The sequence below is a fragment of the Phalacrocorax carbo genome, chromosome 2, assembly GCF_963921805.1.
Source record: "Phalacrocorax carbo chromosome 2, bPhaCar2.1, whole genome shotgun sequence".
Classification (NCBI taxonomy): Eukaryota; Metazoa; Chordata; class Aves; order Suliformes; family Phalacrocoracidae; genus Phalacrocorax; species Phalacrocorax carbo.
Genome location: NC_087514.1, coordinates 6,547,726 through 6,566,028, shown reverse-complemented (window position 1 = coordinate 6,566,028; position 18,303 = coordinate 6,547,726). Strand labels below are relative to the sequence as shown.

At 41.5% G+C, this 18,303-nt stretch overlaps 1 protein-coding gene across 1 annotated transcript in view; it reads right to left on the bottom strand.

Moving 5' to 3' along the window:
- Positions 1–18,303, bottom strand: part of FAM135B (family with sequence similarity 135 member B) — a 149,847-nt gene that overhangs the window by 112,838 nt on the left and 18,706 nt on the right. The window contains 1 exon segment of the mRNA XM_064442042.1: positions 4,527–4,606. Coding sequence (XP_064298112.1) covers positions 4,527–4,606 — 80 coding nt within the window.

Here is an 18,303-nt window from a genome sequence, read left to right as displayed (position 1 = left end):
ATCTCTATATCGCCAGTCAGAAGATTTAATGTGTAATAGCAGTCACAACTACTTTTTCTTGACTTGTCTGGAACAAGTACTGGATCTTATCTCCCCTACCTTGTATGAGATAGACGAGGAAAGAACCACATTCCTTGGCTGTCTTTGGTTTTCTGCACTCTGAGACAATAACCGAATTTACTGACTAGAATTAGGTGGAACACTGCTATAATATAATAAAGATTAGCCTGGCAGGTAATAATTTTTTAAATACTTTATATTACTTGCAATTAGCTTTTTCAGGCCAAGTTTTCAAAAATATTTGTCTATTTGAAATTTTTGAAAATTGGAAGTGTAATACTTCTGGATGGAAAAACAAAAGAAATCTGGGCATAAATCAAAGTCCTAAGTAATTTCTTTAGTTATATGCCATGTAAAATAATTTTTCTCTTGATGTTCACCAATCAAAAAAATTTCCTTGGCCTGTAAGGTAAACAGCTAGGCAAGCTGATAGGCAAACAGCTATCCATGGTTGCAGTACATGAGAACGAGTCATAGTGGGTCTAAAAGCAGAACTTACAAAAAAATGTGTCTGCAATTTTCACTAATAAAGAATAATTCTCTCTCAAAACACTAATGCATCCAGATGGAGTGCAGACAACTGCAAAACACTGCAAAGAAAATTAAAATTTATACTTTTCCTGAGATTTGGCTTAGCTGGCATTTTCAGCAATGTAATTCACCCTCAAATTCTTCATAGGCAGTAATGCTGCTAAGATTTACCCCATATATCTCATCTTCCCTAAGTAATCGTCACCTATACTGTTCTCCTGATCTTCACCATTCTCCACTCTTTCAGGTGATGTAGGAAATCAAAATAAAAGAGCTAATCCTAACTGTTTCTGACCAGTATTATTTATCCCAGTGTTTTAACCAATGATCGTGTGTGTTTCAAATATATGTTTTTAAGATAAGCTCCTGCAGTCTTTCATCTTGTGTCTATAGCCTGGAAATCACTGAATGACTGTATATTCATAACTTTTATGAATCCTTGTCACAAAATTTATACAGTAGCCTAAAAACTTATGGAAGATACTTAGTGGATCATAAAACGACTCAGCCAAGGAGTTAATTATGCAAATGTGCTACTGTGAGATGGCATATTGACATTCCCCATTCCTTTAGCTGTTCATGTTTGAGTCATGCAGATTCAGCCCACTGTATGCTGCAGGTGGACACCATCACATGATTACTTTAACAAGACAACCTGCTGAAGAGCACCAGAGGCAAAAGCCCCAGAAATCTGCTTAGAAAAGCATTTCTAGAGTTCAGCTTTAAGATATGTCTGCATTAGCTCAGCCCTGCAGAACTTATGCTGAGGCCAATGAAGTATGTGCTGTTACAAGCTGCACAAGAAGAAGCAGAGAGCATAATTTGTTCTTTCTAAGCCAAAAGCAAGCTGCATCGGTCATGTCTATTCAAAGACAGGGTTGAAAACCTGAATAAGAGCAACTAAAGACTGCATAACATGCCTTGTTCCCACCCTCCTTTTCATTGCTGAAAAAGTCACTAACCACCAGTCTTCTCCTGTCTTTAAGGAAACCCACCTTGCTGAAAATGCTTAGGAGTATGAATGAAATGTATATATTTTTATGAATATGTATGTTCATATATATATGCTACATGGCATGTCTATGTTCATACAGCCTGACTCAATACAAGCTAATGTGCAGCCTTGATGATCTAAGTGACCAAACCACAGGGGCTACTGGGCTACAGCACATCTCCCCCTTGCTTCGACTGGGACATAGTCAGTTCTCTTCCCACAATGCAGACAGGATGAGGCCAGCTGTGGACTTTGTAGTAGGTCCACAAGTAGCAGGGCATTAAGGCTTCCTGTACAACCTGCAGGTCCTGTGCCATGGATGGAGTCCTTGCTGCTCAGATTTGGCTGGCAACCACCAAAAGAATGCCCAGTGCAAGCTTTAGCTTCCCTCCCAATGAATTCTTGAAAGCTTTTTTTTTTTTTTTGCACCCCTGTTGTTGAAAATATTTAGTGGGAAGTAAATATTGCTAATGCTGTCAGTTCGCATAGTTTTATTGTAAATCTTATGAAATTTTAAAAAAAAAAACAACCACATGCACTGGAATAGAAGTACTACCTCTTATTTTTGTTATATATTTACATATCTTAGATATTTTATTACTACATATATCTACAGATTTTACTTTATAAACTTTCATTATAATTTTCAAAGTATATTCTCAGTTCTCATAGATGCTATGAACCTGATAAGGAAAATATTAAAAATATTTCCTTTAAACCAACTCATGAATCCTACCTATTTTGTATTCTTTCTTTTTGCTGAGGTAGAAGCTTATTCACTATTTTGTAACACCCTTGTTTGTTGTAATACGACTTTAATAGGGGTGTCTTACCAAAACATGCATAGCAATTTAATTAGTCCTATCTCAGCCATCCCATACTGAGAGAGATCTGTGGCATTAGAACAAAAAGAACATTATGGCCTGTTTGCATTTAAGTTCAATCCCATTAAATTATGCTCTGTTGCAGGCCTATGAAATCAATTAAGAAGTACTTGTGAGGATGGCCAAGGAAAAACTGTTTAAAGCCTTAACAGCTTAAATACCCTGTCTTGATGTTAGCCCTATAAAGCTATTAGACTCCAGTCTGGATTGCATTAGCACTATGAAAGTCAACTGCTAATCCTGTAACCTCACTGCTTGCCTCGCCTCTCTCCTGCCCATGCTTTTACATGGATTGTTTTAAGCAGAGGTGAAAGAATATGGGACACTGAAGATATGTCTGGCAGAAGAAAACACTAATCTGAATAAAAAACAAACACAGAAAATAGCCGAGTTTCTTCCTTTAATAATATAGCCATCCCTGGCTTAATGAAGAATAGGAATATTGGGTTTTGTTGTTTGTTGTTGAGGGGGTTTTGCTCCTAGAAAGTAAAATTCTAGATACCTTCATATGAGAGTATTTCATTAGTTCAAGACTGCCTATGCCAGAAACTACTGGAAATTGAGGACATTTCTAGAGAGCAAAGGAACACAAGGGGATTCTGGATACACCAAGGGCAAATTACACTGGAACATGATGAAAAACAGTTTTCTTACTTCTTTTGCCAAACCTGGACTATCTTTCTTTGTTTATTTCCCAAATTAATTTCTTTACTCAGATTTTGAGTTTGTGGATTTTTATTAAGATCACTTCTTCATATTTTGTATAACTCTTTCTATTTTATGCAAATATAATTTTTATAATAATTTTGTATTTTGATGTATCTATTTAATTGAACCAGATTTCCAAATTTTAAAATAATTACTTAAAGAAAAGAGAACATTTAACCTGCCAAATAATGGTAAACCGGAATATTTCAAATGTAAAAAGTAAAAAATCCCTAAAAGCTATATCCAAGCTCAGGAGCTCATTAGTTTTACACTCACATTTTTCCTTCATCTATGCACAATATTGAATCAAAAGGGTTCCATAAGTTGTTCTCTACAAGCTGCCATTAGCACTAAAACAATTTTCATCCAGAAATCACTTAGAACAGTAAGCCAACTCTTTCCATTGTCAGCAAGCAAAGCCACATATAAGAAAGGCTGCTGGCAGACTGGATGGTGAGAATTTCCTCTGCTTTTCTGACAAGAAGACCCAACAGCAAAAGGGCAATTTAAATTCCACAAGCAGTTACAGGATCTATGCTGATAATAATGATGTTGCAATAAATTAACAGGTATGCCAGACTGTGATATCGGTCCAGAAATGTCCAAATAATGAATATATACCTGGAGAACAACTAGCCTAGAAAGCTCTGCAGTAAGACTGTGTTACAACGTTGCTCTACCAGTGAATATCCTTATGTGAAGGACCTTGCAGCCAAGCCTGCACTGGTTTCCTCCAGCCTGAACTTGGGTGTGGACTTGGTCAGGTTTCTTTCAACATTCATTACCCTACTGAGATGCTCCCACCTCTGCAGCACCACATGACAGCACTCAATGTTACCCAAACATTTAGGGCAGGTTATAAAGTATTCTTTTTAGATGCACAGCTTTTCCCCAGTACGGGATTTTGTTTTCCCTTCTTTCAGTCCCAACACAATTCATAAGGCTCCCCAGGTTTTGCAAGTCTAGAAAAAATATGTCTAAGTAACATCTGGATTGCTCAGTGTTCCTCTGGACCAATTCCATCTGCCTCAGCAGACATTCTTCCTGCTGCTCTTTTCACACAATGGCAAGGACTGCTCTTCATCCACCTCCTCCAAGTATAACCCAGTCTGAAACCAACCCCCTTACACCTATCCAGAGCTGAACATGGAAAGAGATATAAACACCAAAACTCAAGCCCAACTCAGTAACAGCCCTTACCAGAGCAGAGAGCTGAACAGCCACTGATGATTAGAGAAATTCAGGTTTCAAGCTTATACTTTGAAATTCATGGCTTCACTTCACCAATTCCCCACACACCCCCTCCTTCTCCACTTCCAGTCATGTCACATGTGTCTGGACCCACTTACCCGTCTGCCCTGCAATTGTTGCAAACAGCCTGTGGGGAATCCTGGATGGGATCTTCAGTCCAGCTCTTATCTGGTAATACCTGAGGAGAAAGAATTTAAAAATTACATGCTGTTACACAGGCAACCACTTGATCCAACTTAAAAATCTGTGCGAACACATCCTTGGCATCCACATTGAAACAGAAGTGCCCAGGAGAAAGGCTCAGAAATACTGAGCCTTTTCTTCTGCTTTGGAATTTTAACCAAAGTGGGTTTATGCTGATTTTAATCAGGCCCCTCTTCTTTTACAGTAGTGAGAGTGGACACACTGGCCTGATGTGTGACTAATGAGGAAAGATTGTGAAAACCTCTTGGCTTCTTGTAGGGAAAAGAGGCAGAGAAACATCTACAATAAAACACAGTCTGATCAGACAAGGAGTGACAAAAATTTAATACAGAATAAAGAAAGAGGAAACTTCTGTGGGAAGACAACAAATGTGCTAATCTCACATCTAGGAAAATTCAATTTATACAGTGATTACCATTCTGCTGTTCCGTATGGAGGCTACAACATCATGAAAATGTTAGCATTAATCACATCTAAACTAGCTGTATTCTAGTTATTTGCTAACCCATAGGTGGTGACTATGTTAGATGAAGAAAGACAGAAAAAGAAAACATCAGCAATTTCATCAGTTTAGGTTACACGTGGTGCAGGTTACTCCAGAATGTTTGCAAATATGAGCTCAAGTCTAAACAGAGAAAAAAACTCATCCCAGTCTTCATGAATGAGGAGTAAGAATACTTTCATGAATGAGGAGTAAGAAGCAGTGTACATTACAGTACCTAATCTACTACACTGTAGCTCAGGATATCTCCGCCTGTTTGCAGATCTCCCACTGACCTGCTGTAACACCATGTTGGTGTCAGTCCCCCTTTTTTTTGCATTTTCCTTCCTACTCTTCAGTCTATTTGTTAATAAATTCCTCATACCTCACAAGTGCTTGCAGATATTTTTGGCCTGATTTGTGTCTGAGCCTCAAAATACAAAAATAAAGGTTAAATTAAAACTGTAAAGGTCCACCACGCACCTAAAGATGTTATCACACTTAGCAGAATTATTTCCTGAAGAGTATAACAATACGTGGAAATGAACATTTAAAACATTCAGTTTTCTGTGAATTGCTGTATAAACAACAGCTCATACAGGTTACACTTACCAATAAAATCTTTGGTAGGGGTGTAACAGTGGATAAACCACATCTGTCTCTGCTAGGTTAGAAGCTGAAGAAAGGGGAGGATGGGGAGTTAAAATAACACCTCAGAGGCAATTGTGTCATGGTCCTTCACAGATGAATGCTCACGTTACCCTGCCTACTCCAACGGGCAGACCCTTGCCAACCCGCATATAATTGGAGAACATCCTTTGACAGTTTTAGGTATCTATTTTAGGTAAGAATTTGGGCATGAAAAATCTCCATTTACATTTTAGTTTTCAGAAAATAAAAGAGTCTCAGATGCAAAATGCATACATTGCCTAGTTAAAAATAACAGCATCTAAATCTAAACTGCCTGATCTTTCTCCCTCTTATGCTGTCCTTGCTCTATGGCAGGAATTTTTAATTAATGCTGTCGCTCCTGATTTCTTCCAGAGCATATGGAAGAATAATGCCTTAAAACCATTTTTATTTTCATTGCAATGATATGCAATACAGTTTTTTAACAGACAAAAATACCCTATTTGGACTACCCACACAGTCTAATCATTTCCAGATAACAGCAAAGCAGTATTAAAGGAGGATTGGCACAGCAGCGTAACAGGACACCCCTCAGTATGCAGATATTAATGTTTTACTATGTGTCCATTCCACTAGACTTATTCATAAGAATGATATCCTATAACTGTATAGCTACCTCTTTTAGATTGTTTCTGCTTAAGATTGCGATTGGTTATCCTTGGCTAAGAGCCAAATTCCCACCCAGATGTTCTCTCATTCCCCTTCATCAACAGGACAGCAGGAGAAAATAGCATGAAAAATAGGAAAAGATACAGACAGGGAGATCAGTCTTTACCAGTTACTGTCACAGGGAAAACAGACTCAACATGGGGAAAATTAATTTAACTTATTCACAATTTGGTGGTAAGAAACAAAACCAAACATTAAAAAAACACCTACCCCAAACCAACCCCTCTCTTCTCAGGCTCAGCTTCACACTTTCTGACCCCTCTCCTCCCAGGCAGCTCAGGGGGATGGGGATGGGTGTTACAGTCAGTCCATAACAGCCCCTCTCTGCCGCTCCATCCTCCTCACACATTCCCTGATCCAGTGTGGACCCTTCCAGCAGCTTCAGTTCCTTCAGGAAATACCCAGTTGTCTACCTACTGCCAAACTATGATAATGTCTGCCTTCCCTCATCATGTTCAGAAGCATTTCAAGCAGTTCTAAATACTTTCACTAGGAAACTTATTTCCAGTGGTTTGGCTGGTGCTCCAGATTAAGTCACCTAAAGCTGAGGAGACTATACATAGGTGCCTAAGGTGCCAGTTTCAATCACCATGTAGTCAAAATTCTGAGGAGACATTTCGTTCCTAAGAGGGGATGCTGGGCAGACCTTGACTTCCCTCATTGTCCAGACTAGAACTGCTGACTACAACACAGCCTTGAATATCAAAAACACATGAAGATACCTCAATCCTGGTGACTGGAAATTAAAAGGTTATTTCCACTCTTTATTATTTCCTTTGCAAAATGGAGTAGGTGCAATGACATAAAGGAGATAGGTCTTCAACTTATTTTAACCTTTCCTTGTTCATCTCCTTAATTTTGGCAAATTCATTTAAATAGACATCTTCCTCTGCACCCACCAAGTTTAACTTCTCAAAACAAAGACTGAATAGAAAACTCATAAAAAACCTAAGGAACTCTCAGATTAAGGTTAAACTCTATCGTTAAAGTCCCAGATGTAAAGTGAATCTGGAAGCTGGTAAGGTCTGCAATACTAAGGAATGCATCAAAAAATGCCACTCATATTTTCTACCTCCAGGCTCCCCAGGGAGGCAGTCACAGCACCAAGCCTAATGTTATTCAAGAAGCACTTGGACAATGCCCTCAGAGGTATGGTGTAAATTTGGGGTTGTCCTGTGCAGGGACAGGAGTTGGACTTGATGATCCTTGTGGGTCCCTTCCAACTCAGGACATTCTATAATTCTATGATTCTAGGTGACCAAACATGTGTTTATTCTTACTAAAAACAATGACACTAATCAGTTACTAATAAACTATTTATTGCAGATTGTTTGGTACCTGAATCCAAAAGGTCTGGCCTTGATAATGCAATGGCATAAAGCAATTCTGGTACAAACCATCATGGAATTAGACACATTCTTCTTAAATAAAGAGTTTAGACAATGGTCCTATGTCCAGAAGACACAAGAGACTTCTGAACATCCTGTTGTTTCAAGATCTGTGCAATTGTGCGTATGTGCACAATGCAATGCCTTGCACCTCAAGGTAGTGACACTGTTGGTCAATTAGATTAACGGCAGAGAAGGACAGTGATGTAGAGTACCGCAGATCAAAGTCCCCCAACTCCTCAGGGACATTTGTGGAAAGTAACACACATGGCCGTGAAAGTGTTAAAGGCTCAAACCCTAAGATTAAATTAAAAATTAAATAGAAACAGAAATGCTCACAGTTTATCCATTTATTCTTTTTAAAATTGAATATTTTCCCTGAAAATCTTTGTGAACAAGTCGTTTTTCAAAGAAGGTTTCAGGCAAAACATTAACAACAGCTCCAAAGGAGGTTATAAATATCACAAGCAAAATATGAGCAAAGAACAGATTCACCCTGGGTGGCCAGAAAAAGCTAAAGACATCCTCATTTGAGTTTCATCAAAACTCTTGTCCAGTTAAAATAAAGAACCTCCCTACAGAAAATTGAATAAAACCCATTACTTTTTTTTTTTCCTATTTTTAAGCCACATATCAATATTTATATCATAAGACAGATAAATGGTATCCATTCTTCCTCAGAGCTTCCTCTGAGTCTTTGTAGGCAGGGAGGAATTGTGAAACAGTGACTTTATGCCTAAGCAAAAACATAAAAATCAAGGTTCCTGCTCCCACACTGTGAAGCTGGATGTTACTTCACAATAGTTTGTGGAGTGTGAGGAGGGTTTTCCTGGTCAAAATATGGTCTACTGTAAGACTCAGAGTCTCATACATTTTCTTTAGCAACGAACAAATAAATATGTCCATTTCCACACCCCACTGCCCTACACACATCTTGGTTGTGCCAGTACAGGTAATAGTGAGACCAAGATGTAAAACAGAACCATGTTAATGTGAACAGAAATAACAACTAAAACACTCTTTTTGCCACTACCTTTACAAAAATCCACACTGATGTATGACTGAACACCGTGCTTAGTCCCTGCTAACAGGACAGCAGATGGAAAATGTTTTTAACATGCTAAGACCATTCATTCTGTTACAGCAAGGTACTGCCTGAACTAGAAACGGCATAAATCATGCTGAGAAGTGACAGGTCCAGCTGACCATTCAGTGTTTCTGGTTTTCCTCAGAATGAAGCAAACTATCTCCAGGTGGCTCTAAATATTCTCATCAGGAAATGGCCTCATAGGCTGGCCATCCTCAGCAGCCTCTTCCAATCCACCCAAACAAAAGGGGGATCAGTTTAATGGCCTGAGCTCTCCTAGAGTCTGCTCGACCTGCTCTCACCCGAGTGGAACATTTGCTGTGTGGACACTGTGACAGCAGAGCCTTGAGGGTGGGCTGTCTGGGTGGAGGCAACTGCACAGACATGGCTTCTTCTTTTTGTAAGTAGCTGCTGTCTGCTTTTCAGGCTTGGGAATAAAGCCTACAGACAAGGGCTTTCTCTCTGCCCAGCTGAGTGAGCCTCTCCAAAAGGAAATGAGGCAAGAACAGAAAAATTACAAAGAATAGGAACAGACCCTGGAGATCAAAATCTACACCCAAAACTGGAAAATCAGGTTGAGGTAAACACTGCAAAATCCACCAAAATAGTTACAGGAGGTTGTCTACCAGATATGTGCAGGAAAGGATTGCCTGACAGGGCTGACAGTAATGATAAATGAGAGATTGCCTCCAAAAATAGCAAGCTATTTTGCCCTCTTGCTTACCTGTTTTTATGAAGACTACAGATAGGAAGGCTAAAGGGAAGGAGTACAAAGCTTTTAAAAAAAATCACAGCCAAGCTGCCAAAATAAAGAAGTCAGCATGCTTATTGAAGATAAAGCTGGATAACCTTAGCAGAAGTGGCATGTGAACTGGACTTTTGGTAATACAGGTGTAAAACAAATCCAAGAAATTGATAAAGGTACAGAAAGGCTGATGATGAGCAGAAGCCAAACAGTAATTTTGCAAAGGGGCTAAAACAGACAGCACTATAGGCTCTGAGAGTGGCCCCAGCAATACATAAGACTTTATAGTAGATTTTGAAGGAAAGAATAATTAGGAAATAAATTAGAAACTGCAATAGAATTCCTGTTTTATTACAATTAGTGTAAGCCTGGCTCATTAGAATTAGTCTAGATGGTACTTCTCTTTGAGTAAACAGCTGTTTTGTGGTTTGGGGTTTTTTTGGGGTGTGGCTTTTTGAGGAGGTTTTGGTTGTTGTGTTTTTTTTAAAGACAAGAGCAGTCTTCGGTAAAGTAGGGAGACCAGGGAAAATCACCACTTAATGTGGAACAATCACTGTGAAGGGAAGATCAGGAAACAGCAAGCTGATTTTATGAAAAGATCTTAAGGAACTTGGCACACTTAACTTAGCAAAACACAGAGCAATCAGATCCCCTCTCGATCTATAAATATACTGGGAGGGAAAAATCAGGAAGGAAGAAGAGTGAAGTACAAAAAAGTACAACATTGGCACAAGAAAAACCATATATAAACTGCCCATGAATAAATGTAATTTAGAAATAAGAAGTTGTAGCTGGCAAAGGAGCAAGACAATCTCCTAACAGAAGCAGGAATGAAAAAGCCAATTTACTTTTAGGGGAAGTTTGGTAAATTTCCCAAAGACTTAGAAGACATGGATCCTTCTTATTTGCTGGACCAATGTTATTTACACAGGCACTGCATACCAGTCCAAGTCCCTCCTCTCCTGCAAGACAGCCTGCATGGGTCACCCTGGTAGCAATGAGTTTGCCATCACCACCTTCACTGGCCATTTGTGAATTATTAATCTTTAAAGTTAAATAGATAATTTGAATATTAACTTTGTTTTCCTGTGCCTGGACACATGCTAATCCCTGATGACTTGTACTGACTCACCTAGTGTGCTGAACTTAAAGCCTCCCTTGGGCCCTTGACTCCACTAACATATGTGTTAGGTAATGCTGCCTCCCCTTGCCTCCCAGTGTCATCTTTCAGCCTCTCAGCACTGCAGAGGTCAGACCTCCTCTCAGGAGCACAAAGATCACTCTCAGTTGTTAAGTGCTCCCTAAATGATCAAGCAGGGTGCAGAGGGTTGGGGTGTTTTGCTGTCTTTTTTGAATATTACAATGCAATCAAATACATAGAGGAAATATTTACTTTTAGGAGAATAAGATGTTTCTGCTTCTACTAGAGATTGTGCCATCTCTAGAGATCTAACCATACCACAAGGAGGCACCTAACCCCAAAGGATTTACATTAAAAAGAGCAAAGAGACATGTTGAGGGAGCAAGCTGCTACCAGCCCTGTTATTAATGCTTTGGACTCCATCCTCCCCTTGCTCCCTTCTCTCAGATCAATGCCAGAGCTCAGCTTTCATCTGGTCCTCCAAGCTGCTGCCTACTTCTCTTCCCCTGCCATTGACTGGTAGTAGCATTGTAGAGCCTAGGTTAAGAAGGGATGCCTAGTTTGAGAGAAGCAATTTGTTGGGTAATATTGATGCATCACACTACCAAACCAGATCACTCTTACCAGGATCACTGACAGACCAGGCTGCTCCTCCCTGATCATTCCTGCATCATGGAAATAGAAAAGATTGGCTCAGTAATACTGTGTAGGAGCCAGACAAGTTCAAAATTGCATAGCTCTGCCTGATTTGAACTATACCTGACCAGCTCTAAGGCTTAAAATTTCATCCCAAGTAAGGCTACATTTTAATAAACAACCTTTAAGCTAATACATTCTGCAAACAAACCAGCTGTATGCTTGAGCCTGATCAGTCAGCCTGGAGTTTCTGTTGCTCCTCAGAGGGGTGTTGGAGTTGCCCTCCAGCAGATCCTGTCAGCAAAACTTCTCTGTCAAATTACTGCTGCTGGGGAGGCAAGGCAGCACACAGTTTTGGAAGTCAATGAGTAAAACCCTTATAGGCAAGGAAAAAGACAGATTTCTTCATGAAAACACCATGAGGAGAGACCTCAAATCTCTATGCAAGATGTAACTTTATTAGCCATAAGGAAAGTTTGAACTCAGGGATTTCAGCTGGAAAAAGTGCATTCCCTCTCTGGAAACATTAACAGACCTTTCTGTCTTGTGCTGATGATTCCCAAGTGTGTTAGCATCTGAGATCTACTTGCTACATATTCCAGAAGTTTATGGAGGACAGAGGAAACACCTGTGATCATCCAGGTTGATTCCCAGGAAAACACAGTAATCAATAATCAGCCAAACAATTTTTAGCTATGCAGACATTGGGAGCTGAAACATAAAAATAAGTCTCCCATCCAGTTAGCTTTATGCTGAGAAAGTAAAAAGTGAAAAGCAATACCTGTCTTGAAGGTATATAGAGAAAGCATGGGTAAAGGAGGCAACACAGAGCACTATGTTTATTTCTTTTCCCTTGAATGAGACAAATCAGAGGTGCAGCCATGAAAGATTCTGTAACTTTGCATATGTCATGGTTTAACTCCAGATGGCAACTGAGTGCCACACAGTTGCTCGCTCACTCCCCTACCATGGTGAAATGGGGGAGAGAATCAGAAGAATAAAAGTGAGGAAATTTTTGGGTTCAGGTAAGAGCAGATTAATAATTTAAATAATTAATAATAAAAATAAAAAATAAACAAAGCAAGTGATGTACAATGCAATTGTTCACCACCTGCTGACAAATGCCCTGCCAGTTCCCAAGCAGCAGCCCCCTGGCCAGCTTTCCCCCAGTTTACATGCTGAGCATGATGTCATATGGTATGGAATATCCCTTTGGCCAGTTTGGGTCACCTCTCCTGGCTGTGCCCCTTCCCAGCTTCTTGTGCATCTCCAACCTTCTCAGCTGGTAGAGCATGAGAAGATGAAAGTCCTTGATTTAGTGTAAGCACTGCTCAGCAACAACTAAAACATCAGTGTGTTATCAACATTATTCTCATATTAAATCCAACACAGCACTATACCAGTGACTAGAAAGAAAATTAACTCTACCCCAGCCAGAACCAGGAGAGCATCAAACAACAGAGGATTTTTCCTTGCTTGTCATGGTAATACTTTAGGTTACATATCTGGCAGAGTCAATAATATTTCACAGATCTATAAAGCACGAGTCAAACAGCACTGCACTGTATGAATCCATCCCCTGTTTGTTTACAGTCTATTTTGTCTATAAATATTTTGGTGGACTCTCTGGGTATTCAAAGACAGGAAAGCATGGGAAAAGGTGATGACTTTACACCTAAGAATGAAGAGTGAAGAAAGGGAGGGGATTGTCCTGCTCTACTCTGTGTTGGTGCAGCCTCGCCGTGAATACTGTGTGCAGTTCTGGGCGCCACAGAACATTAAGCATATAAAGCTACTAGAGGGTGTCCAGAGAAGGGCCATGAAGTTGTTGAAGGATTGAGAGGAGAAACCGTATGAGGAGCGGCTGAAGTCACTTGGTTTGTTCAGCCTGGAGCAGAGGAGGCTGAGGGCAGACCTCATTGCGGTCTGCAGCTTCCTCACAAGGGGAGGAGGAGGGGCAGGTGCTGATCTCTTCTCTCTGGTCACCAATGACAGGACCTGAGGGAATGGCAGGAAGATGTGCCAGGGGAGGTTTAGGTTGGGTATTAGGAAAAGGTTCTTCACGCAGAGGGTGGTGGAGCCCTGGAACAGGCTCCCCAGGGAGACATCACGGCACCAAGCATGGTGGTATTCAAGAAGCACTTGGACACGGCCCTTAGAGACATGGTGTGAATTTGGGGTTGTCCTGTGCAGGGACAAGAGTTGGACTTGATAATCCTTGTGAGTCCCTTCCAGCTCAGACATTCTGTGATTCTATGATTCTACAATTCTAAAGACAGATAAATTAGACTGTGCTGCATATCAGAAAAAATATCACTTTGCTATACAAGCAAGTACTCTGTGCAATACCCACACCCATGTGGAAGCTGTACAATATGACAACAAAATGTTTCAGACAAACCATTAATCCCTTTATCCTAATGAACAGCCAGTGTCAGTGGTTCACCAACACCTCCACAAAATCAGTTTGTGAACAAGTTTTCCCTTCACGATCACCCTCCAAACTGTGACAATATGGTGCTCATAGCAGCTGTGGATGATGCCTCAGGAAACAAGTATCAGTACAGAACAATGCTTATAGAACATATCAGTCACTGATATAATCCATTTACAACCTTTCATAATGTACTGAGTGTCCGTGCCCAGGCACTGGCAGTGGGGCTGCAGGGGAGGTCTCTGTGAGGAGAGGCCGGGGCTGCCCCGTGCCGGGCACAGCCGGTCCCGGCCGGCTCCAGCGGCCCCACGGCAGGGCACAGCTGGGCCCCTCAGCCGAGCTGGGGGCGCCGGGGGGAAACGGGCTTCAGAAAGGGCCAAAGGCAAAACATGGCACAGGAGGAGGAAGCCGAGGAGGGAGCAGCAGCAGAGGCACCCCCAGGCCGGAGCAGGGGGAGGAGGGCAGGAGGCGGTGCAGGCCCGGAGCAGGGACCCCCCGCAGCCCTGCAGAGGCCCCGCCGGAGCAGAGACCCCGCCTGCAGCCCGGGGAGGGCCCCACGCCGCAGCCGGGGGATATTTCCTGCGGGGGCTGCGGCCGTGGAGAGCCCAGGCGGGAGCAGGGGGTCCCTGAAGGGCTGCAGCCCGGGGAAGGGCCCGCGCGGGAGCAGGGAGGGGTGTGAGGAGGGAGGGGCGGCCGAGAGGGGCTGGGATGGGCTGACCACAACTCCCATTCCCACCCCGGCCACTTAGCAAGGGCAAGGATGTAGAGGAGCTGGGAATAAAGGAGTGAGTTATTTTCCAAATCAAGTCTATTTTGCCCTTGATGGTAACTGGGAAGTGATGTTCTTGTCTTTATCTTGACTAAAGAGTTTGTCTTATTTTCTGCCCCTATCCTGTTGAGGAGGGGGAGTGAGAAAGTGGCTGGGCGGGATCTGGCAGCTGGCCTGAGTCAATTCACAACACCCAGATCCACCTTCAGGTGTGCATTTGCTGACTGAAGCTGAGTGACACTAGAAGTCCTGTAGTTTTCCTGCATCTTCAACTGCAAGTTCAGCTGTGATATCTCCTAATTTTTACTGATTAAATTGTCTGTATGTTCTTCTAGTTGGTCTAATCAGGCTGCAGTCTTTTTCTCTGTTTTGTCACAAGTGCTTCCTGTTCTGCCTCTAACTGTTCCTTCAGCACTTGATCAGAACTGCCTTCTGTAGGTATGCCATGCCTTGTATCACCCAATTTAAACTTTATAGCAGACACCTGAATCATATTACTGTACCGTTGCTGTTGTAATTCTTCTTCATTTTGTTTTAATTCTGTTTCCACTTTCTTCATTTTTTGCAGCTGCTATTCCAACTAGTTTATAGTCTTCAAGGCTTCAGTACCTGTGTTCTCCAGTTCTTGTATCTGTGCCACCAGTTGCTCTATGTCACAAGCTGTACATTCTTGACAGTTTTGCTCCTTTTCTAATAAAAACTTACTGTAATAAACCATCCTCTATTTTATTCCTGCTTGCAAAACTTCTCCCTCATATTCTTTGAGCATTCCAGAAGTCTTTGATGTTTCTGTAAGTTTTAACTCTTCTTCCAGTTCCTTAATTTTTTGTATCCCATTAATTTTTCTTTTCTATAGCTTACTTATCCATCAGTTGCCACTGGTTTTCAAGCTGTTTTTCATGGACTGTAATTTGCTTGTTTAGATACACAGCCTCCAATAATTACTTAGCCAAGTCCTGATTACTATGCAGTTGTTCTTCAGGTTATACGTCCTATTTTTTTCATTTGAGAGGGCAAGCTTAGACAGTCCTTTCTGACCTGACACTGAAGCTCTAATTACTCCATTGCTAAAAATTCCACTTCTAGTCTTAGAAAATGTTTATAACAGGACCCAAGGAGTTGCATTATTTCTTTTACACTTTTGTGGCATATCACTTTCTTTTCATTGTCTTACGGTGTTGTACAGGGTATGTGAAATTTGTCAAACTAATACTCTGTACAAAAACTGTACCGTTTTTGCTCCGTGTTTGACTCATGAAACATTGAAAAGCATCCACTTCTCCTAGCTGTTGCTTGAGTGTTTGTTTTTGATTCTGTGCTGAGAACCTTAGCCTTTTAGAATAGGGAATACTGCCTTTCTGTGTGTTTTATTTCTTTATTTGTACCATGTGTGGCACTGTCATGTCTTATTCTCTATTTACATCTCATAGGAGTTGCCCTCATAAATAAGGCTGTCTCTTTGAATTAAGAACCTCATTTTGAGAAAAGCTGAACCATTGCAACCCCATTCTCTTTAACAGGAGAAAACCAAGTTATAATGAGTTCTAGAAACCAGGGTCCAAAGGAGAAAAGTGTTAAATTCCTGTTGAGATCCTGTAAATGTCAGGCCTTAGTGGTAGGCACTTTCCAATTACAGCATGGTCCCCATGTCCTCCTCCTGGAGAAATTAATGTGTTATGGCCTAGACAAGTGGTCTGTGCAGTGGGTGGGGAACTGGCTGACAGGCCGCACCCACAGGGTGGTGGTAAATAGCTCCTTTTCCAAGTGGCAACCTGTCACAGGTGGAGTCCCCAGGGATCGATATTGGGCCCAATGTTGTTCAATATCTCACCAAGTGATCTGGATAATGGCATCAAGTGTAGCCTGATGAAGTTTGCGGATGACACCAAACTTAGTGGGGAAGGAGACACTCCAGAAAGAAGAGCTGCTCTGCAGGAAGATCTGGATCAGCTGGAAGAGTGGGCCAGCAAGAACCTTATGAAGTTTGACAAGGAGAAGTGTAAGATCATGCACCTGGGAAAACATAATTCGGGAGTACAGCACAGTCTGGGATCCACCTGGCTGGAGAGCAGCTCTGTGGAAAGGGACCTGGGGGTCCTGGTGGGCAGGAAGCTCAACATGAGCGAACAGTGTGCTGCTGCAGCCAAGAAGGCCAACAGGATGCTGGGTTGCATCAAAAAGGGCATCACCAGCAGAGATACAGAAGTCGTTATCCCACTCTACTCAGCACTTGTCAGGCCACACCTGAAATCCTGCGTACAGTTCTGGTCCCCGCTCTACAAAAAGGATGTGGACAGGCTGGAAGGGGTCCAGAGAAGGGCCACCAGGATGATCAGAGGACTGGGAAGCTGCCATACAAGGATAGGCTGGGAGAACTGGGTTTGTTCAGCCTTGAGAAAAGGAGGCTCAGAGGGGATCTCATCACCACGTATCAGTACTTAAGGGGCAGCTACAAAGAAGGTGGAGGTTCCCTTTTTACAAGGAGTCCCATGGAGAGGACAAGGGGGAATGGACACAAGTTGCTCTTGGGGAGATTCCAATTGGACACAAGAGGAAAATTTTTCACAGAGAGAACAGTCAACCATTGAAAGTGGTTGATTCGGCCACATCGGACACTTTGAAGAGTCTGCTGGACAGGGTGCTGGGCCATCTTGTCTAGACTGCTCTCTTCCCAGAAAGGTTGGACTAGATGATCCCTGAGGTCCCTTCCAACCTGTGATTCTGTGAATGTGGCTCCTCTCTACTCCTTGTTCTGCCAGCCAAACAACAATGGCTGAAACTGAGCCCAATGATGGCAGATCAGTACCTGAGCAATGGCTGGGTAAGATTATGGACCAGGACACCATCCTGAAGTTGCCAGGGGTACATGTATAGCCATGGAACAAAGCAAGTCCTATGCTGAGACCATGCAACTTGACTTAGCTGCATTACTTTCTTCCATCATAAGAAGTGTTCATCTTGTATGGGACTTACAGGTATTTGAACTGACCAGTTTAGTGACAGCAGAATTTAGGGATCTTCTAGATCGACTAAGTGGCATAACTTCTCCTGGGATCATGATTAATTTTGTTAGACTGCACTATGTCTACATTTTTCTCATGTCCCCAGACTTCCTTCTTTTGGAAACTAGTTCAGGGGCAATGGCTGGAAGAAGCTCAGGTTTTGTATTCGTTTGGGATTAGACAATTGCCAGGCTGTGAATGAAGTGAAAAATCTCTCCTTGGCATACCCATTTTGTCCCCAGTCTGTCTGTATCTCTGCTTCATGGTCACTTTGGCTTTCAATCTTCTGGGAAGTTTTGAGAATGAGAATATGAAAAGATTTGTGTATTTTTTAAAGCAGCAGCCTCTGAGAAGCCATTTCATGGTTGTAATTTTCTGTTGTCTCCTATTTCTATGAGCAGGTTCCAAAACTTCATAAAATTTAGTGTAAATAACCATTTCTTCAAACCTGTTTATCCATTTCAGTTCATAAACATTACAGAAACACTTTAGGACTCTCATGAGACACCGTACTTGTCTTATTCTAATAAAAAAGATGTAATATAAAAGTCTGAATTAAGAAAGAAAAATAATAATCTTCAGGAATATTCAGCTCCTTTTACATCTATTAAATGATCGCTATAGAGTGC